The following is a 22,874-nucleotide window of genomic DNA, read 5'->3' as shown; positions in this document are numbered from 1 at the left end:
AACTTGTTTCCTCCTCTGCTCGAGGACTTACTCTTTCTTCTTTTGTGCTTGTCATTTTCTGCATTGTCGCTGTCTCTTTTTCTTTTTTGTGCCGGGTTGTCAATCTTTTGGTTATTCTCCTCTTCGGTTCCAATGAACTGATCAGCTAACTTAAGGAGTTCTGTGATGTCTTTAGGTTTATTGGCCACCACATGCCATTTGAACTCTCTGTGAGTTATTGCCTTCTTGGCTGCCATGAGTCTTACCGCTGGGTCTAAGTTGGGGATCTGCAGGCAAGTATCGTTGGAGCATTTTGATGTAGCTTCTGATCGACTCCCCTTCTCTTTGAATCACGTTGAGGAGGCTCTCATGCGACCTCGGGCACTTCTTGCTGGTGCATCTGGGACTGGAAGTGGTGGAGAAAGCCACGCACATGCAAGACTTGTCAGCCCCAGCTAGGTGCATCTGGGATTGGAAGGAATCCACATGATCATTAGGGTCAAAAGACCCGTCATACTTGTCCAGGGTAAGCATTTTGAAATCTTTGGGCATTGGGGTCGCCAAGAGCTCAGGAGACAGGGGAGACGACCCAGAAAGTAGGGAAGGATCGACCTTTATAGCTATCGATCTCGCCTCCTCCTTACCTTTAGCCTATTCTTGTTGGTTCGGTCTCACTGGTTGGCTGTTCTAAGTTGAAGTACAACATGCCTTGTGACGCCTCCGTTGCTGATTCTTTATCAGCTCGGCATTGGTGCTGCTAATCTCGGTATGCTCCGATACTGTTCTGCCGTGAAGTATCTCCTGGTTCCTTGTGGGATTTTGGGGTTGGTTGTCATGGACGGAGAGGCCTTGCCTTGAGTTTGCATGCAGAACCCCGAACCGGTTACCTGCGAGTGACCCACCTTCTTGTTGCGAATGCCGAGGAAGATTGGCCCTGTTAGGCTGAGTACCCTCGGACCTATTTCCGAGGTTCCCTTGCAAAGCAAGTGGAATGACTTGACCATCTCCCCTCCCGCAGGGTGAGACCTGACTCTTGGGAGGAACTGGGACTTGGGAGGTCTCTTTGCCTTGGTGGGGAGATCAAATGTTCTGGTTTACACGAGGTGGTCTGTTCTGATTCTGCTGGGCCCCTAGGTGTTGAGGTGGAATCGGCTGCTGGTTTCCTGGTAGTGGGGGGAACTGCTGGTAGAACATGTATTGTTGGTACTGTTGGAATTGCTGAACTTGCTGCATTTGGACCTGGATGGCCCGCACACACTGCACCGAGTTGTCAAACTATGACTATCCAACTCCAGGGGAACCACAGATGGCTCACAAAAGGTTGCACCTACCATTGGGGGAAGTGGGGCATTCACCTGTGTGGTGTTTTGGTGGCATGGTCAGTGTTGGAACCCTAGCCGCAGTAAGCGAGATGGTGAACTAGCCAATGCACATTGAAGGAAGTTGAGGTTGCCCCTTGGAGACGTTCGTATCGTTGCTCTATTCGACATGTCTGGAAGATGCCATTGATTCAGAAAGTTGATAGAGCTTGCCTTTACGCGACGTGATCCCGTGAGGTTCGGATTTTGTTGGAGATACTTCCGGGATCGTTACGTGATGGTCCAGATCGGTAGCCCCAAGCTGATACTTTAGTCTTTTTAGCTCCGAATTGGATTGAGTGTCAAGGTGACTATACGCCGGGGTGATCCTGCACTGAGGTGACCCTGTGCCGAGGTGGCCCTTTTGCCGAGGTGACTAAATACCCGAGCTCAATTGTTGTGAACTAATCTTGTTGGGCTGAGCTGTCATCTCTTGGTCAGGTTGTGCCCACGTGTCCCCTTTTCGCTAGGTCGGGCCAAATCATCTGTCATCACGTGTAAAGTGCAATAGAAGTCCTATGCCGTTGATTTGGATTGATCTGAACCGTTAGTTGCCTTTATACAAAGGGAGGTAGCAAGCCATTTCACTTTGTCATTTTGGCTGAAAGTGATCTTAGGAGCTCGACGGGTGTTAGTCCTCGACTAGTGTTTCATGTGTTCCACGATGTTACTCTTCAGTAAGATGTCTTGATCTTCTTTCTCATCTTCTTGTTCTTGTTCTTCTTCATTTAGCTCTTGTACGTTGGGTAGTGAGTTCAAGCCAAGGTTTCAACCAAAGACTACCGCTCTCGTGGTCTACAAGACTAATGCCCATGGGGCCAAGCTCAAGAGGCTTGAGGGTGAGGGTACTTTCGTAGAGGAGGCTGAGGTCCTTTGGGAGGCCAAAATTGGGGAAGCCTACAAGGCCGAGGTAATTATAGAGGTGGTGTCCGAAGAGGGTCTCAATGCTTCTGTGCGGTTTGGCAGTCACTTTGCTTCTTCTCCCTATAGGTTAACATCCCGAGACTTGACCCACATTAGAGCCCTTTATTGCATCCCCGGGATCTGCAGAGAGACCAATGACTACATGAACGGGGTTCTGGAGAGCACAACTATCTAGGAGTCCATCGCGATAAGGTTTCTACACTGTCCATTTTGTTCATCAGTTTACTTGGTTGTGCTCATTGACTTTGTGATTTGCAGGTTGTCTACACAATCACAACATTGGTCGATAGGATGTTCCCCTTCGTCAAATGGTCGAGGCTCGAGAGGGCGAGTTTTCTTGTTTGCAAGTGGAAATGGCTGAGCTAAAGCAGGCGGTGGTGGCCAAGGATGAGGAACTGCAACGGTTGAAGAGTCATGTACGTGAGCTCAAGGCTAACACTGATGTGCCGCCAAGTTGGTTGGGGTGGCTTGTCTCAACTACCAGGGTGAGACTTGAGGTATATGAAGTGTGGGTTTTCTTAAAACCCTGAACCGGACTAGAATTCTAGTATTGCCCTGAACCTTGGAGATTGATGGGCAAAACTGGAATGTTACACCTGACCCCTAGACTCGATTATGATACTGCACTAGGTGTCGGATTGGGTTGTCTTTGATATGCCAATCAGTGAGATCCTTAGAAGGGGATCAAAACCTGGGTATGTTGGGACAGTCCGAGAATTCATCTGAGTAGGTGATCATAGTGACAGGATCAGCCCCTTTGTTGGACAAAGGTAATGATCGGGGATGCACTCTCTTTGATGGAAACCAAAACTGCCGACAATTGATTTCAACCGTTGAATTTTTTTTTGCAAAATATATTTATATAGAGATATACATATATATATATATATATATTACGGTTTCAAAATGTTTGCAAAATGTTTTAATTCCCAGGATCCATGTGAGTAGAGAGTGCAGCACTGTTCCTTGCAACCGAGGGAGAGGCCCCCTCTTGTCAGGTAGTGTTTGATCATTATGAGCTGAGAGGTTAAGTGTAAGACCATTGAGGGTAATACCTGATGGGCTAATCTTGCATCTGCCCACAGTCCTTGTGGTTTTATAAGGTGGCTTGACCCAGGGACCACTTAGTGTAAGTGTTAGGACCATTAAGAGCTCATGGTGATGGGCTCATGGGTTCACTGTTTCCTACAGCGAATTCAGCCAGGCCTTGTAGCAGAGGCTGGGTTAAACCCATGTGGCTGATGTGTAGATCAATGTTTGGGTCCCACGCTATACAAGGATACCCAATTGGGCAGCAGTTTGGAGGCTGAATGAGCACATGGACTTAATGGGCCTAAAGCCCAAATCGAACTGGTTCAATTTGATTAGTTAAAGAAGGGCGGTTCTAGGATTTGGATCAACAGATAGGATAGGGAGTTATCCCTATCCACTCAGAGAGTCCAGATCCAAATAATGATTTGGATTAGGAAACTCCTAATTAGATTAGGAGGGTTGATCTTAATCTGTAGATAAGATAATGGCTTATCCTTATCTCTTAAAGAGAGTCCAGATCCAAATACAGATTTGGATTAGGAAACTCCTAATGAAATTAGGAGTTGCTCTCTTTAAAGCTATAAATAGAGGAGGATGGCAAACCCTACTTTATCCAACAAGATCTCAGATCCAAGAAAGAAGACAACCCATTAAGACTGATGCCATCTTCTGCTCTTGCCTCCCTCTATTGTTGTCGCAATTGCCAGTTCGTTCTCCACCAGTAGGAGTGATCAAGAAGTGTTATTGATTTCAGTTTTGTGGAGAAAAACTAATCTGAAGTTGTGCTCATTCGCCCTCCATCAGATTCTTGGTGAAGAATCAGGTTCTTGCTGAAGGACCACCCTACTGATTCTGCTCCACCCTGCACTGTGTCATCTTTAGTGGGAGTAGTCTTTGGAGATTTCCTTGGGCATGAACACATTCATTGAGAGTTACTACTACTCTGTATCAGGTATATCTCTCTCCTACCTTTTGGTTTCAGATCTGGTTTGGTTTAGGGTTTAAGAATGATTCTTGAAAATGCAGTTTTCTAAAACAGGGGATGTGATTCCTAAATGTGAGAGATAAATTTTTGAAATTTCGCCCTACCTTTCTGCAGGATTCGGCTGTCCATGTGATGGATCTCTCATCCCTTCAATGTTCCCCTTCATCAAATGGTCGAGGCTCGAGAGGGCGAGTTTTCTTGTTTGGAAGTGGAAATGGCTGAGCTAAAGCAGGCGGTGGTGGCCAAGGGTGAGGAATTGCAATAGTTGAAGAGCCATGTATGTGAGCTCAAGGAGGGTCGCGGCAAAGTGCAAAAGGCGGTTGAAGAGGTGGAGGTGAAGCTACTATGCGTTGAGGAGGAGGCAATCGCCAAGTATAAGGAGTCCAAGGAGTTCCAGATTGCCCTCGATGATTTTGCTACACTCTTAGCAAACCGTCTTTGCTTGTTGCTAGAGGAGGGTCATGCATGATCACCCTAAGATTGCTGTGACCTTGGAGCAATATGGTCCCTTTGATGTCGAGGCACTGCTAGTTGAGCAGCTTGCCCCAAATGGCAACGTGACCATCCCCGCGGAGGTGAACCCTATAGATTGTACGGTTGCCCTAGAATGATTCTCTCTTCTTTTTTTTCTTGTTGTACACAACTCGATATGCCAACATTATAATCATTATATGATCCTTTTGATTAATGGAAGTTCACTCTTTTTGCCAAGAATGTTCTGTGTTATTTCTCCTTTCTTTTCTAAGTTTCTCTGCTTTGGAATTAGGTTGGTCATTAGGGTCCATAGATTGCGCTTCCATACTTGTTGTTTGGCAGGTTGGTTATCGAGGGGCTCTACCTCTTTGGTGTCAGTCTTCATGGCTGGGCGGCCCTTGGGTGAGGTGAGGTCTTGGTCTTGGTGGTCGAGGCCGCGGTCCACGTAGACTTGTTCTTAGGTTGGTTAAGGCCTCGGACTTGACACTATATGGTCGGGGTCTTTAGCTTTGTAGCATCAATCTCATGTTGGTTGAGGTCTCGGGCTTGACGCTAAATGGACATGGTCTTCGGGTCATGGCCTCGGTCTCATGTTGGTCAAGGTCTTGGGCTTGACGCTAGATGACCGGGGTCTTCAACTTCGTGGACTTGGTCTTATGTTGGCAGAGGTGCTTTTGAGCTCTCAACATTGTCAGGGAGTTCGGTGGCACCTGGTCTTAGAGAGCCTTACGTCCTTTAACTAGGCTAGCCGTGGTCCTCAACTAGCTCTGCTCCGATTGTCAGTCGGCTAGGTGCACAAAGTTTGATGGTCGTCCTCTTGTTGTTGTGGCAGGGGCGTTGTTCTTGCAGCACCCTTTGGGAGATTGTCCTGGCCTCAACCATTTATGGTTGATTGGGTCTCTCGTGTGGTGATTGTCAAGCTTTGATCGTTTGAGGTTGGTTGAGTATTTGATGAGGTCACCACCATGCTACAGTGGGTCAGCGGCCTCGACCATTAAAGCTCGGCTGGGCTGGTGCGCGTGTGTAGTGGATCGGTGTTCCCAGGTCGTTTAGAATTTGGCGGGACTATGTATGGGTGTTTTCTCATTCACGATTCAAAGAAAATCTTTTATTTATTTTGCGTTTGTATAATGCTATCCAGTCACCGTAGTGTGATTGTTGTCAGTGGTTTGTACAATGTTGTTCTAAGTTCTCGACATTTCGGCTCCTTGGTGTGGGCCCTCCGTGCCTAGCTATTCTCTACCCCGGAGTCCATCCTACCCAAGACGACGGCGATGATCCTGACGGGGGGAGCTTAGGCTGGGGGCGCGTCGGCGTGGTGTGGCTCCTCTTTGGGCTTGTACTCTTTGATGTTGATGAACTCACAGAGGTATTTGTGTCGAACCAGGTCTTCTAGGTGGTGGCAAAGGTCATGGAAGCTTTCGGTTTCGTGGTCATGGTTCCAGTGGAATTTGTGGTACTTATCCTAATCTCTCTTGTTGCCTTAGGTTTTCATCTTTTTGGGCCACTTGACGAAGCTGCGGTCATGGATTTGCATCAATTTCTTAGCTCATGGTGCGTTGAGCAAAGTGAAATTATGATAGGTGGTGGGGTTCTCAACCTATGGTTAGCTCAATTATCCGGTCTCTTACCTTCTTGGTCTAGCTTTCAACTATCATGGTCTCTCCGCTTCCGGTCGTGCTGGTCCTCATCATTGTGTAGCGCCTGAGCTTCTTCGGTGTTCATATATTTTTGTGCATACTTCGTGAGTGTGGCCAGAGAGGGTAGAGGATTCTTTTGCAGAGAGAAGCTGAACATTCACGAGTGCAGCCCAATCATGACGACAGCCACAACCACCGACTGGTTTAGGGTTTGGACCTAAAGGGCTTTGATGTTGAATCTCGTTAGATAGTCCTATAGAGTCTCTCCTCTCTTCTAGTGCACTTGCATGACGTTGGCCGATGTCTTCTAGTGCCTTTGGATGGTGGTGAATTATGCTAGAAACTGCATCTCTAGCTGCTCCCAAGAGGCTATGGATCATGGAGGGAGCGAAGCATACCAAGTTCTGCCAACTACATGTAGGGTTGCAATGAAAACTTGCACATGAGACATTCAGATGAGCTGTGCAACATCATTATTGCCTTGAACCCTTCAAGGTGGTCGTTGGGGTCCAAGGTCCCATCATACTTCTTGAATTGAGGTGGCCACCATCCGGTCGGGGGAGCTCATCTACGATTTCCTGAGCGAAGATAGGTTCTTTGGCAAGATGTTGTCCACGATGTGGTTCTGTTGGTCTAGTCGGAGGAAGAGCTGCATTGTGGTTTGCTTGGTTGCGTTCCAGTTTAGCCAATCTTTCTCGTAGATCCTAGATCTCAGCTTCCTGGTCCACCAGTGCCGCATTCATGGCCTTCTCTACTTTCGGAGCCACATGATGGTTTCGAACCGAGCTAGATTCGGCTATCAAGATTGAGGACTTCTACAAGCGATAATCGAGCTATTCTCAGGCTGAAATCCTGACGCCAAAGTGGCAAAATCTACTACAGGCGCTGTGTGTGATGCCATGAAGGGGAACTGAACTTCCAAGCTTTCTAGTGGCGCATGCGATTTGATTGGATCCTCTGTTTGTCTACGTGGTGCCTTTTGGAGTCCTCAGTTTGAGGATCAACTGTGGTAGGCGCCTACACGATGGGGTGAGTGACTGGGGGAGCCTGCACCGACTGTCCTAATGCTTCCATCATGGCTAGGATACAGTCGACTTTCTACTGCATGGCTTGAAACTAGGCAGGGTCGATCGTTGTCTGAGGCTGAGGTTCTTGAGGTGGAGACGTATAGAATGAACGGGATCCTCGAGGTGGGGAATGAGCTACAGAGCGGTTGAATTCGTTCCTTGGCATGGTCGCATTTGGTGTACGATAAGAGGTTAGGGAATTGGTGTTTTGTACGGTTTCCACATATGGCACCAATCTGATTGTAGAGGAGCGTTCTCTTCCCTAGCACATTTGTGTGGTGATTGATGACTATAGACTTCTCATGCGAAGTTTTCCCTTTTGCTTAGTTTCTTGGACTCCTAGAAAGTGCAACATGGTTGCTCATAGGGTTGCCAAATTTGCTTTAACTATATCTCATTGTATTACTTGGGACTCTATCCTTGATTTCTTACCATCGAGAACATTAATGGGTGATGCCTACTACAATATATTCCTTACAGATTGCACCTCATACCGGCTTCACAAGACATTTCATTGTGTGTTTTGTGTATTAGGAACATCTCCCATGAATAAAAACATACAAGTATAGGAAATGTTCACGATGTGCCGCTAGGATGCGTTATGAGATTGGTGCGGGAGGCTCTAGGAAGAGCAGATCCCATCCCATAGACAATTCCACATATAATATGAGATGTGTTCTCATATTTATACATTTGTTGTTGTTCAGAGATGCCTAAGTCTCGAAGGTGAGAAAACATTACTTACGACCAAAGTCATGGAACAATTCATGCATCCCTATTGAATTACGAACTCACCACCGAAATAAAAAATCAATTAATATAATGTGTTGAATTAATTGCAAAAGGTTGTGTGTGATTTTCATTAGGCTCATTTTTGGAAAGAGTACAAATACAAATATGTAGAGTGCAAAATTATGTATTTTGTATTAATTTGTATGCATTTGTACTATATATATTTGTATTTGTACTCCTTTCAAATTGAGCCTTAGGGGTGAAAATGGCCGATCCAATTCGATTAAAAAATCTGATTCTATTTTGTTAGATTCAAATATTCCCTTATTGGATATTTGGATTGGATCGGATAATAGGATATGATTAGAAATCAGATTGGATTCGGATCATCCATATCTAATATGAAAAAATCTATGTCATCATTTTGCATTTTTTGTTATTTATTGATGTATATATACATATGTTATTTATTTATTTATTTATTTATTTATAAATATATTTGTATTGCATTTTATAATTTTTTTTTATAAAAAAATCTATCTATCTATTTATATATATAACAAAAATAATTGACAAAATACTTGCTTTTTTTGTTTTTCTTTATATAAACTGTTATGTTTCTTCTTTTAATAATTTATTAAAAATTTCAGAAATTAAAATTGAATAGGATCAGATTTGGATATCCAACATTCTTAATGGATTTGGATTCAAATCGATGTGTATATGATCTAATCAGATCTACTCTTTGTATTATTGGATCAGATTTGAATATACCTTGGTTCGAATCCTATTATCCCTATTTTTCTTTTAGGCTGCATATGGATGTGGTGTAAATCCTGGTTTGGTGTACTTTTACACTCCCATCCAGTTTTGTGGCCGTCTGAATGGGGTGTAAAGTACACCAAAGATCGGTGTAAACTCGATTACTGAAACCTTTTTACTTCGATTATCGTTATATAAAATAGATCAATTTTTTCGATATAAAACTTGATCGAAGAACGACTCTTTCTTCCCCTCTCTCTCTGTCACACAATCGAGTTTCTTTCGACAATACCCTCCACCATCGTCGAGCTTCTTTCCATCATCGTTTCCTACTCCATGAGACTCCCTTCTCTCTTCCTCTCTCTCTAGATTTCGTCGTCATTTTCAACTCCATGTGACCCCCCCTCTCTCTCTCCATTCTCTATTCTCTCTTCCTACTTCATCGTCGTTTCTAACTCGTGCGACCCCATTCCCTATTCTCTTTCATGATTTACACTGATCTTCCAAACACACAACAGTATAAACTAAATATAGACCAATTCATCTTTTGCACGGACATAGGGGGGGTTGCTGAATTCCAGAAACACTTGATGAGAGCTCTCCCTCACCTGAGTGCACTGATGAAGCGAAATCCGCTACCTTTAACGGCATAGCCTTGGATTAGAACCTGAAATCATAGCCTTTGAATATACTTTGGGGCCCACCTTAATGTCACTTCTTCCAATTCAAAATGGACTCACATCAATACATCAAGAGTGTGTGATTCACGGCCTTAACACAAAGCTACGACAACTGATGTAGCAGATATTTGCATTTGGGGTTTTTATCAAACATAGGCTAAATTTGGGAATGCTTATTTGAAAAATAAGTATTTATTCAATTAAGTGTTCATAAGTGTTTGGTGAAAAAGTAATTATTTGAATTTTCAAATAGGGGTAGTATAAATATTTCAAAATAACATGATGCGCTAAGACAGATTAGAAAAGAAATTAAATAAACAATTAATAATATATTTTAGGTTTTTGAAATAAGTATTTATTTCAAGTTTATTTTCCAAACACTGATAAATTGATATAATCCCAACCCAAAATAAGTGATTATTCAAATAAACGCTCATTTTTAATCACTCCCAAGACCCATTAGGAGTAGAATCAAAATCATTGCTTTTGCTTACTTCGGAAATTGTTTCCAGAATTCGTATGTTAGAGATTGGTTTTTTTTTTTTTTTTTTTTTTTTCAATTAATAGGTCTTGACCGAAATCTGTCCGAGTGAGTGACGGATTGACCACTCCGATCTGACGGTTCGACCATGGGTAGAAAGCACTGGGGCGCGCCGCAGCCCGCTTCCCGCAATTCATTTTTCAGTTGGTTTCTGACTCAGTTCCGCGTGTTCGTGTTAACTCTTTTTCTAGGGTTTAAGAGATGGCTTTAGTAGATTTTCTAAAATTTGGAATCAGCACAGGAAATGAAAAAAAGAGGCCTTGACTTTTGATCGAGCAATGCAGAAGCTCAAATTGTTATCTGGATCTCTGAGAAAGCGGGGGTTCTCTACATCTTCTCATTCAAATACAGATAAGATTGTGGCAGCTGTATTATTCGAGAGATTACCAGTCGTGATACCGAAGATCGATCCCGTAGTTTACGCATTTCAGGAGTTCTCGTGAGTGTATTTTATTTTCCTTTCATTTTTTTCACCGTCTTATATTCATTTATCGGATTGTTTTTATCCTTTACTCTTACAAATAAATAGTAAGTGCTCATGTTCTGATGCATTCGGAGATCTTCAATGGGCTGTAGGTTCCGATGGAGGCAGAAATATCGGCGGAAATACCCGGATGAGGTCTTAAGCAAGTCTGATGCCAGGTGAATTAGCCATTGCTTTTGGATGTTAAGTTGTACAAATGTATATATGCATGCATGTATGTAAGTATTGATGCTAAGTGACTTCCCATTTCATTTGTATTTGAAGTTCATCATGGGTAATGGTAAGTGGATTTGAAGTTTGAATGGGATTATAATTGGAACTGGATAGCTGAATATTAGTAAAGCAATCAGTCCTTTAATTTGGGCGAGGGGAGCTTTTTTTGGCATGATTTATTGAAAGCAAAAGAATGTTTGGCATGGAATTTGGAAGGGGAGAGCCAAGATTGAGGGAACTTGTGAACTCTTCATCTAAGAAAAATTGGGTTGTCATTGGAGAAAGTTCTTTTTGGGGAAACTTTAATCCGCAATTTGAAGCCTTTATAAGGACATAACAAAAAGCAAAATGCTATAGTGTGAGAGAGACCTGATTTCAGGACAGCAGACTGAAATCCATGTATTACTGCATTCCAATGCCAGGGTGGGTCATGGAACCGTTTTCTTGATGAGCTTATGGCATGTTGGGAATTGGGATGCCACGTGGAATGAAATGATCTTGTTGTTGTTTTCCTTTGTTTGAGTTCATCATCTAAAGTGAAGCTAGCTCTGGGTATTCTTTCAAGGTTTCAAGATATTAGCTAATTTTTCCATTTATTTATTTTTCTTAATAACCAGAAGTGATTCCATTTTAGATGTTATATTATTAGTTTAGTTGCCTTTAAAAGCTATATGAGATGATTTAGTTTCATTCTGCATTGTAGAACAGTAGAAGTATGACCATCTCCACTTGTAGGACTATTTGTAGTTTTGTACACTACACTGCCTTGTAGGATGGCTTCTTAGAGATCTGATAATTTATATCTCCCTCCATCCCAACCAAAACTTTTGATGAACTTTGAAATATTAATCTTTTGGTAGCATGGTTGAAAGTGGAAACCTAGTTCAGAATTGGAATTTAATACCTTAAAGGTTTAAACTCATCTATACATGGTGGATAATTGCATGCATTTTTCCCTATATGCCTTTTTCTTCTTATTGCAGGCTGAATTTTTAGCAGTACCACAACATTACTCATTTAGCAGTTACTTCTGTAATCAGGGGAAAAGGTGACTACCAGATTGACTATGTGCCAGCTCCACGGGTCACTGAAGCTGACGAGAAAAATGATAGAAGGTACAAGGTTATTTATATGAAGTGCATTTTAGCAGGAGAACACCCTCATTCACAAATATGTATATTTCTCTTTGTGTATAAGTCTATCTTAATTCATTCCATTGGTATAATTCCTTTTGGATCTATGTTTTAATTAGCACCTATCAGCATGGGGTACATGTCTGATCCTTTTATGAAGAGGATATTCTTCTCTTTTGAATTGCTTTATCATCGGGTTTTTATCTGAGGTATATTTTCATATTTCTGTGTCCATGTCTAGGCCATCTTCCATGTATCATCCATAATATCTGGAAGACACTATATTATGGCCTCTGACTCATAAACACTTAGTTGAAAATGACAAGGGAATGAAAATCAACAAACAGTGTACATATATGCAAATCATGATTATTGTGAAAACTGCAATTGCATGGAATGCTGCATGCAATTGGAATATCCACTTGTCTTGTGTTACATTTCTAGCTGCAGGGAGTCAATTTGTCTCCTACTTCAGTAATAGGGAGCTACATTTATATTGTTGCTCATCGTCTTTTCGCTTTTCCTGTGTCTTCATTAAATTCAGTATAATTTTTGTATCAGGCAGGAGTGCAAATCAAAGTTACAAACAAACTGATGCAAAACTGAACTAGGTGCAAAATTTATATCTGGTTCAGATTTTTGCTGCAAACAAACAAAACCTAAAAAAATAGAACTGTAAATATTCAATAGCAGATATGATGTAGAACATTGATCATACAGGGTCTTGTTTTGCAAACATAAGACCTAAAATTTCTTTGTACTTCTCTACAAAAAGTGTACCATTGATTGGAAGAAGAATTAAAATTAATTCTTTTACTTGCCTATGTTATGCCTTGCTTCTAGTTCATACACGCTCATCCAACTTTATGCTATCATGAACACAAGGATAGTACAATATAAAGTTATCTATGATACTATTTATGTAGTTAGAGGTACACACAAATAGTTGTTCGTTGAACTAATTGATACTTAGTGATCCTGGTGTCTGCATCATGAGTTAGTAATTGGTTAGTGAATGATGCAAATGCAATCAGAATGGCCCTCAACCAACTAGTCAATGTCATTGACTGGTTGGCACTTTTATAACATTGCATGCCATAAACTTGCAAAACTGATGTTGACAAGTATGGTTTAAGCAACTGTAGAGATCAAGAAAAAAGAAAGAATAAAAAGGAAAAACTAACTCTAGAGATCATGACTTAGTAATAAAGGCTTAGCTATATTACTTTTGCCTCTTTAATATTTATTTATAATACTCACCATTTATCGAAAAAGAAAAGTCTAAACTTCAGCTTATTGCAATATTCATGTACCCTTGCGTGTTTGCAAGACAGAACAATGTTTTTTGTTCATCAGTTTTTATTTTATCTTCTAGTTCTTTCTTCAGTCCTGAACTCTAAATAACTGATTTTTCTAGTTCTTCATTTAACATTCATTAAATAGAGTCTATGCTATGAAACCATTAGTGTTACATAGCTTTACATTGGTTTTGGACATTGGAGATCCCACAAGAAAACGCAATCAGATTTTCTCAAGCTTTAGTACCTTGATTATTGACTTCAAAAATATTAAAAAAAAGAATGCTTATACTATGACATACCTAGTAGTAGCCTTACAGCCAACTCACTAAGTGGTATTTTTTTAATAGAGTTACTGATACTGGTTTATGATACTATCAGAGTTCTTAAAGGTAAATATAATTTCTAAAAGAAACCTTTATTACCTGATATGCCTTTCCCCACATTTAGGTTGGTATACAAAAATATATATTGACCTATTTGTCGCTAGATAGTGTCTTTGTGCCTAAGGCTCAGTTTGGAAGGGGTACAAATACAAATATGTAGAGTGCAAAACCTTGTATTTTGTATGTATTTGTACTGTACATATTTGTATTTGTACTCCTTCCAAACTGAGCCTGAAGAGAAAGTAAAGTAGTAACATTAAAATTTTCAAATATGTACTTGTTTATGTGCTAAGAAGTGCAGTTTGGAAATTTTCTACTAGATTGGTTCTGGATGTCTTCGAGCCGAGTAGGATGTATTATCTATAATATATAAAGTGGGTACTTTCCTTAGTTTTGGTGCAGTCATAAAAAGTGAAATCAGAGTAACTTATGTTTTTCTCTTCATCTTTACTTGCACATGTGCGATAGCATGTGACTCCTTACACTACTAACTTTTATGCTTAACCTCAGGTATCTGGCTCTGAATGATTAAATGCCTTTGAGCCATAGATTGTAGTGTGGTAGTGGAATCTATGTTTAAGCACAAAGATCTAATTTTCTTTTCTTTCTTTAAGGTCATTACAGAGAGCACTTGACAGACGACTTTATCTCCTTCTCTATGGTAGCAGTTATGACTCTCCAGCAGGAAAGCCAGTCTGGCATTTTCCGGAAAAGGTTTATGAGAATGAAGAGACACTACGCAAGGCAATATGAAAATTCTATATTTTCTTTATGCTTTTTTTATTTTCTTTTCTACAAATCCTTTTTTTTTATATGCTTAATTTGCAGTGTGCAGAGTCTGCATTAAAATCTGTTATTGGAGATCTCTCCAAAACATATTTTGTCGGAAATGCACCTTTTGCTCATATGGTTATACAATCAACAGGAGATGCACCTGATCTTCCTTCATTTAAGGTAATTATTGATGAGTGCCTTTTCTTCTAACTGCTATCTGGCTTCTTATAGAGTGCTTACCATATTAAACTTTGCTCTTTACTCTCGGAAGAGTTTTATTTCTGTAAGAAACAAGGTTTTTGTGGATGGGCTCTATTTTCTGCGTGCTCGTATTCTCTACTTCCTTTTACCCCATACTATGGTTTTAAACTTGGTGGTGGCATAGTTGTCAAGGTGTTTAATCTAGGCAACTAGGAGAATGGCACTCCCCTGTCACCTTGATGCCTTGCAGCTATGCTACCATAGTCCTACAATTTTTAAAGCATCCTTCTGTATATTATTCATGGTGTATGTTGTATGAATGCATGTATGTGCATGTGTATGTGTATGTATAAATGGCCTGATATGTCTTGGTGGGGCAAAGTTGTCAAGATGTTTAGTACAGGAAACTTGGACACAAGGCACTCCTCGGTCACCTTGAATTACCTACATGCCTTGACACCTTGGGCTGGGTTGAGATAATGAGATTAGGTCAAGGTTGGCTGGGATTAGGGGGACCAATATGGGTTCAGGCTACCCAAGGGCTAGGCCAGGGCCTAGACTGAGAAATAAAAAGCCTGAGGTTTTGGGCCCAAATCCAGCTTGAGGACCAAAACTCCACGCCCAACTTGTATACAATTTTGTGTTGGGTTGGTCTGGGCTTGAGTTGGGCCTACCCAAGTTGTACCCCTAATAGAGAGCAGATTAGGGGGACCAGCTGGAAGAAGAATTTATCCATTATTAGGGGTGAGCAGGGGCCGGACTGGGCCAGCCTTAGCACCTATGCTAAGGGCTCTATGTAAAATGTCCCCATTACCAGTTACCTCCCTGCATACCCAGACTCTTTTAGACCTTGACTTACCGTAAACAAATTAGCTTATCTATGACTAGTGTAAACAAATATAAGGTAAAGGTTGTCTCCTAGTGTAGACAATTTATAAGCAGAAGCTCTCAGTTTCTTCTCTAGATGTTCTTACACTAGCAAATAGCAATTGCACCATTAAAAGTGCACGTTAATACCAGTCTACCATCTGATAAAAAAGCATGTTAATGCTCCTGTGTACCAAAATGCAAATAAATTACCTAAAAATTTATATTTTGCTGCAAAGCCTGCAAAACATTAATGCCTTCAAAACAAAGACAGCTTGATTGAAATGAGCTGTGCCCAGCTAAACTGTAAAAACTTTGTTGTTTTGACGTTGTAACATGTAAGAGAAACCTACCAGTAGAGGTTGTCTTTGTAGTGTGTATATTTTTTAACATAATTCTTCATGGTACCTTGCTACCCCCCCGGGTTTTGTACTTTCCCCTTTTGACCGTCTTCTGTTTTGTCTGTGACATCCATTCTTTTACCAGCGATTCTTTTTCAAGTCACAAGTTATTGCAGCTAACAAGTTCAAGATTGGTAAGTGCGAGGATCATGTCTGGGTAACCAAGGATGAATTGATGGAGTATTTTCCGGAGCAGGCTGCCTTCCTTAACCAGATGATCATCAGCTAAGTGCCCAAGTCTATGTATAATCTCCATCATGAAACTGCCATTAGGGTTTTTCAGGCAATTATTAACTCTTCAGTTTGCAAATTTTCCTCTGAAGTTCTTTCTTATATCCAGTGATTTGGCATGGATTTCATACTTGACAAAATTAAGTTGTAAGAATGCCATGAGGACCCAGAAAATTACCTATTTTTTTAGAAATGAAAGTTCCTTGCACTCTGTCATATTGTCCTTTGCAATTCACATTATAGTTCCATGCTGCTTCCTCAATCATCATCATTTCTTTTTCTTTTTTCTTTTTTCCTTTTTTTTTTGATAATTGAAACTTCGATCATTTTGATTATGTATGGCACTAGAATGATTGAAGTAGGCTCCTAATATTAGTGAATAGATTGTCTGATTTCTGGAAACACGTTACCATGAGTTTTGAACATTGCACTATCTTATTAATTGGATATCCAACAATTAAATAAGATCACGACCTCCTTTGTCTTAGAGTTGACTGAGATTTCTTTTTTCAAGACCTCCTTTGTTTTTAATTGTATGGTGTATAGATTTTATCGAGGGATAAAGCTTTTACCCCTTTAGGTGTATTTTCTCTTGCTTAATAAAATTTATAGTAATTTCAGATAATATTTATAATTTCAATATCCTTATTAGAATCATTTGAAAAGGATAAGTAATAAAACACAATGTGCTGGTGTATTTAGATCTGATATTTCATTTTCATTGTTAATATAAATACTTCTTATTTATCATATTTATTTTTATTTGATATGATAAATATATGTTATTAGAGATGTGCACAATTTTTATAGACAAATTTGTGTTTTTTATATATTTTTTTATTTCTATGTATTTTTGAGTTTTTATTATATAATTAGGACACCATGTATTGGCCTATTTGGCTTGAAAAAGAAGAAAACTCATTTTTGGGCAACTTTAAATTTTTATTCCTTTTGCATAGTTAATTATAAAAATAATTCTTGTTTATCATACTAATTTCGATTTGATATGATAAGTTTATAATATCTTAAATATCTCAATTTTTTTATAAATTTTATGTTATTTTATTTTTATTTTTTTGTATTTCTATCTATCTTTTAAATTTTTATTATTTAATTATGACATCATTGATTTACTCACTTACCCAAAAGATTGGACCATTATGGTGCAAGCAAGATGGAGCCAAGTATATTGGTGGGGGGTCCTTGGCCCCTCAAACTTTTTTGTTAAACTAATATTAATTTTTACATTGTGATAGGAGTCTGAGAAGGAATTTATAACTCGAAGAGGCATAGAAAAAAAAACTCGAAGTGGACACTAACACCCTGTTTAGATAGACTTTTAATAAAGTACTTTCATACTTTTATAAAGTAATTTAATACTTAAGAAAGTGTAAAAGTATGAAAAGTACGATATAATGTTTGTATGGTATATTTTGTGTTTCTACTTTTATACTTTTTAAAAGTACAAAGACCTCCAAAAGCACGAAGTCGTCTTTTTATACTTCATTCTTTTGGCGAAATAATACTATTGTTTTCGTGCGAATGGGTGGTCACGTGTGATCACTTTCCGATACAACCCACCATGTTGGTAAAAGAGAAGATGCTATTTGTCTTTTATCAAACATGGGAAAGATAAATGATACAAGTCAATGGATGTAGATTCATGAATAAAGTATGCCTGTCGGAGATTGGTATTAAACCGAGAAAAACACAAACAAAACAATGGCGAATTAAATGGATTTAGTTCCAGGGGTTAATGTATTTGTAGGTGCTGAGTTCATGCATTTTTTTAATTACTTTTTAATTTTTTTTTTTAATTTTGGGACTCAGAGACAAAACTTGGTAGTACCTTACTGTATACCACAGTAGCTATACAAATGGCCAAGAATTTTTGAATTATATGTAAAAGGGAAAAATTAAGGCAGTGTTTGGCATCAATGTTGTTGCTCCAGAAAATAGTGTTACATTAGTGCCATGTTGGAAAAATTGGTGCTTCAGAAAACGATAATATGTTTGGAACAGTTTTTTCATAAAAAACGGTGCTCTAAACCATGTCTTGGAAATTGAGAAGGTGTGGTTTGGGGAAACGTTGAATTTGATATTTTCTCAATTTGGAGCTTGTTGCTGTCAATGAGGTCATGATGTGGCAATGATATGGACTTCTTATATTGGATACCAGTGCTGAAAACAGATATGGAGCACTGATATCAAACAGGTGTTGCTGTTGCCCCAGGAAATGTCATATCTAGCAGTAATGTTTCTAAAAAAAAAAAACGGTGCTGTATATACAGCATCGATGCCAAACAAACACTAAGAATACCCTACATTGGGTTTCCAATGATAGCAGATATTTATGCCAGGTTTCTAAAATTGCTCTATACTTGGATTGATAGTTGTGCCTCTAGTTTCTGTCTATAAGACATTTGATACAAGTAAAATGACATTAAAATTAAGTAGACTGAAGATAAATTGATGCAGGGTGTACATGAGGACCACCGGGTTTACCGCCGAGAGTCGAAGAACTTGCAGTTATGTGGGTTTGATCCTGTGCCTCCACATTGGGAGGGATCTCAATCCGACTGTATCAGCTACTAGGTCATTGGCAAATTGGAGAATAGTTGGCATTTGAATCAAATACAAGGGTATTTATGTGATTGCATATTTGCCATTAAAAATGTCTCTTATTTTACTTCTTACTAGAGGGTTGATTGTAATTTCAAAACAACAGGAGGTTGGTATGTGTTACCATTGGAAACCCTTGTAAGGGCATTTGTAATTCACACACCCCTATGTTAAAATGAATAAAATAAAGCGACATTTGATAACTTGAACTTACAAAAACCAAATGGTCATAGGCCTAGAGAGAAAAAAACAGTAAAAAACAGAGGGAACTCGTAGGCTTAGCCAATAATAAATAAAGGCAAAAGCTTGGGTCTGGGCTTTGGTGGTCCATTGGTCACCTGTTATATATTTGTTGGATTTAGAGCCAACATTTGTTTGGTTCCACACTTCCACCACCTCATTGATCAACTGGGCTCAACAGACTCGTAACCATGTGGTTATGCTGCATAGTAGAATTATTTTAAGCAGCTATTGGAGTAGTACTGCATAAATCAGAAGGCCACCCCCTATTATGATGCCGGGAAGATACGGTATGAAAAGAGTTTTGACCAATTAAAACCCATTCATGAATTTTGATAATATTTTATTTTTTATCATATTTATAATTCTAATTTATTGGTCAATTGTTTTTCAGATATCATATTTTTTTTATATCATAATCAAACCCTAAAAAGGAAATTTATGCATGAAATCGGAGGTTCTTTAAAAATTAGGTGATTCTAATTAAAAATTAAAAACAAAAGAGTTGGCTCAATGGGTCATTTTGGTTTTTATATTTACATTGGTTTTCATTAATAAGCCAAACCAAGGTCATGTTTGCATCGGGTCTATTAGAGAATGAAAACCTATTCACGATCTCATCTAACAGTTCAATCTTTTAGGTTGACTGCTTCCTTGAAATGGTATAGATTTAGCTTAACAAAATTGCTTAGTGTTTTATCTTCATCGCTTTCATTATAATTAATTAAATTTCAGCATAAGATATAAATGAGTCTGTGCTTATCCATGCTTCAAGTTTGAATATTGTATTAATCTAATCGTGGCCCTTTGGTTTGATCCATTTGGATTAGAACTCTACGATACCACATCTACTACAACTGGATTTACTAGTCAAGATTCAGCCTATCAAATAAGCTTCAATTTGAAATAAAAAAAAAGAGGCTTGACAGTGGTGACCGAATGAATAACCAGCCCTACTTAAATACTCATAAATTAATACATGAGCCATTGAGATCCAAAATGGAAACAAGGCTCTAAATCAAAATTTGCAGAGTTGAGTTCAGTAATCAGTTCGGTTTATAGTAATAGATTCCACGGAGGTATTGCTGCTATTTTCCATAGATGAATGTGTGTGTATGCTTAGACTTCAGAAATCAGACTTCAGACATGACAAACAATAAATTAAAGGGGCTACAAAATGGAATAGTGGAATGTGTCGGCCACAAACAATAAATGGGTAGAGCAGGAACAACGGTTTTGATCGAATCGAACATATTTAATTCACCATCAAGACATTAATTTTCAAGTTGCTCTAATGAGTAATGGCAATGCCCCAGTCCCCAATATTACATCAACTCTTTCGTTACTTGTGCATCTGTAGTCAACAGAAACTGAATTTTCTAATTAAAAGTGTTATTTAGGTAGCTAGCTTGGTTTAGTTGTTAATTAATTACTAAAAGATTCTACTGGCATTCAAATTAGGTTTTTGGGCTGGCTAGAGATGGAAATTGCTCAGGTTTCAGGTTTACCATGGATACCGGGGATGGGGTGGAGATGGTATTTGTGCATTCCGCCCTGGCTTGGTCTCCAAATTCTCTCTATATAAAATTATTATATTACATTATATAATATAATATAATTCTAAGTAGGTTTTGAAAAAAAAAATTTATAATTTGAAATGACTGGAGCAGGGCAGGGCAAGTTCCAAGTTTCCATTTCTCAAGAAGATGAAAAAAGGTGATGTTTGGCATAGATGTCCATTTTTGAGAAAACGGTGTCACATTAGAGAAAGCGGAGCTTGGAACGATATCCTCTTGTTCGGTACTGTTTTTTTAAAAATTTGTTACTCAAAGCTTTAAAAATTGGGAAAATATGATATAGAGCAACGCCAAATTCAATATTTTTCCGAGAAAATGATGAATTACCCTCAACGGTGCAGTAATATAGATGGTACCAAACAAACTAATGTTATTTTATAAAAAATATGTCAATGTAACAGCACCGGTGTTTATATCTCCATATGCCGGACACCATTTTTCCCGCTCCGTTGCCACTCCTAATGGCTGTGGCTGGAATCTGCACTTTGCTCTGGTTCTTCCTACATCCACATTCTTATCCATTTTTTCTCAATTATGCTTGAGTCCTTGCTTCCTGTATTGCAATCAAACATCTGTCATTGTGTTTCTGGGAAATAGAGATCTACCTAACAAGGCAACAAAGCTACGTGAAGTGGGTGCCCGGAAATAAATTAAATAAGCCAACCTAGCAAATTAAAAGATGCTTGTCGACGGCGATAAATTGTGTGGACGTGTTGAGTGAATCTCACTTCCATTAGAGCTTCAGAAAATTATTCTATCCCATTATATATATATCCACCCAGCAACGTGTCGTTTGCTTCTTCTCAGCGATTGCACGACTCAGATTCCGAAGCTGGACCTTGGTTGTTTGATCTGTCTCCCATCTCTATCGCCTCCCCCTCTCTCTCTTTCTCTCTCTCTCCCCTTCATTAGTTTCTGGCTTTCTTCCTAAAACAAAGAAAATGATTGTTAGTATATTATAAGGAGATCTGGGGTTGCAACTGATCAACTTCGGGAAAAAGATAAAAGAAAGGAAAATGGTTTACCCAATCAGGAGTCAGAACGAGGTCAACCTGAAAAGAAGCAGAATCTACGACGTCATCTGTGCATGATCGCGTCGCTCACTTGCTAGCTCTTATCAATTCACTATTTTCGTACTCCACCCCTCCAAGCTCCAACCATCTACTTATAACGCCTCAGACTCAAACAGCTAGAGGCTGTTAACTGCTTAGCACTGAAGCTAGCTTCAACGTTGTTTATGTGCAGTGATGAATAAGAGCCCTATTCTTCTTCACAAAAGACGGAAGAAAATGGTTCAACCACCCCCACCCCCACCCCCACCACCACCACTTCCATCACCACCGTCACAAAACACTCAAAGTCATCGCTTTGTTGTGGATGACCTCTACTGTAAAGAAGAGGATGAACGGAATAACAATATCGGAAGAAACCTTTTATTGGACCACGACCAGTTCTGGGAAGAAATTGAGCTGCACCTTCTCCTGTCAAAGGAAGCACAGACTCATCCCGATCCCACCCTCAACAATTGTGAAACAGATGTTTCTCTGACGTCTGCCCGCCGGAACGCAGTGGAGTGGATACTGAAGGTTGGTGGTCAGTACAGCTTCTCTGCTCTCACGTTAGTTTTATCAGTCAGCTACCTCGATCAATTTCTCTCCACTCTTCAGATTCAGATAGACAAACCATGGATGATGCAGCTCATTGCTGTGGCTTGCCTTTCTTTAGCTGCCAAATTGGAGGAGACCCATGTGCCCCTCCTCTTAGATTTGCAGGTAAGTAAACCAAAATCTCTATCTCTCTCTCTCTCTCTCTCTCTCTCTCTCTCTCTCTGGATTCACTTTTTTCTTGTATTTCGATTTTCGTAGGCTGTGGAAGCGAGATATGTGTTTGAACCAAAATCAGTTCAGAGAATGGAGCTCCTTGTGCTGTCTACACTCAAGTGGAAAATGTATCCCGTTACTCCTATTTGCTTCATCAATCACTTCATCGAAAAGCTTGACGCAAAGACCTGCTATCAACCTGAATTGCGTATATTGTCTGAGCACGTTCTTCTCTCCGTCGTCACTGATTCGAGATTTGTCTGTTATCGTCCATCCGAATTAGCCGCGGCTATAATGATTTATGTGATTAACAGGACTAGAGCCAACAGTCAGTCGGTTAATTACAAGAAGAAGCTGTTGAGTATCCTAAAAATCAGCACCGATAGGTTAGAAGGTTGCAATCAACTGATAGTCAGATCTAGTTCAGATGTACAAATTCAATTATGTACTTGA

General features: G+C 39.6%; 1 protein-coding gene and 1 pseudogene across 2 annotated transcripts; both read left to right on the top strand.

Annotated features, from left to right (window-relative positions):
• Positions 1–10,176: 10,176 nt before the first annotated feature.
• LOC148874891 (uncharacterized) lies at positions 10,177–16,378 on the top strand. Of its 2 annotated transcripts, none has more exons than XM_088964410.1 (6): positions 10,177–10,613; positions 10,751–10,816; positions 11,912–11,986; positions 14,303–14,432; positions 14,517–14,642; positions 16,017–16,378. In XM_088964410.1, exons 1-6 carry the CDS (start codon positions 10,453–10,455, stop codon positions 16,158–16,160), a joined length of 702 nt encoding a protein of 233 aa, XP_088820536.1. In that variant the 5' UTR covers positions 10,177–10,452; the 3' UTR covers positions 16,161–16,378. The 2 variants fall into 2 exon arrangements, with proteins under 2 accessions (XP_088820536.1, XP_088820537.1); XM_088964411.1 differs by having other exon boundaries at positions 10,200–10,613; positions 16,048–16,378.
• Positions 16,379–21,848: 5,470 nt separating this feature from the next.
• On the top strand, positions 21,849–22,874 carry LOC148874890 (cyclin-D3-3 pseudogene; annotated as a pseudogene).

This window comes from Nelumbo lutea, chromosome 1 (assembly GCF_056320005.1).
Source record: "Nelumbo lutea isolate HS-2025 chromosome 1, American lotus-T2T, whole genome shotgun sequence".
NCBI classification, from domain to species: domain Eukaryota; kingdom Viridiplantae; phylum Streptophyta; class Magnoliopsida; order Proteales; family Nelumbonaceae; genus Nelumbo; species Nelumbo lutea.
This window is presented reverse-complemented; position numbering and strand designations above follow the sequence as displayed.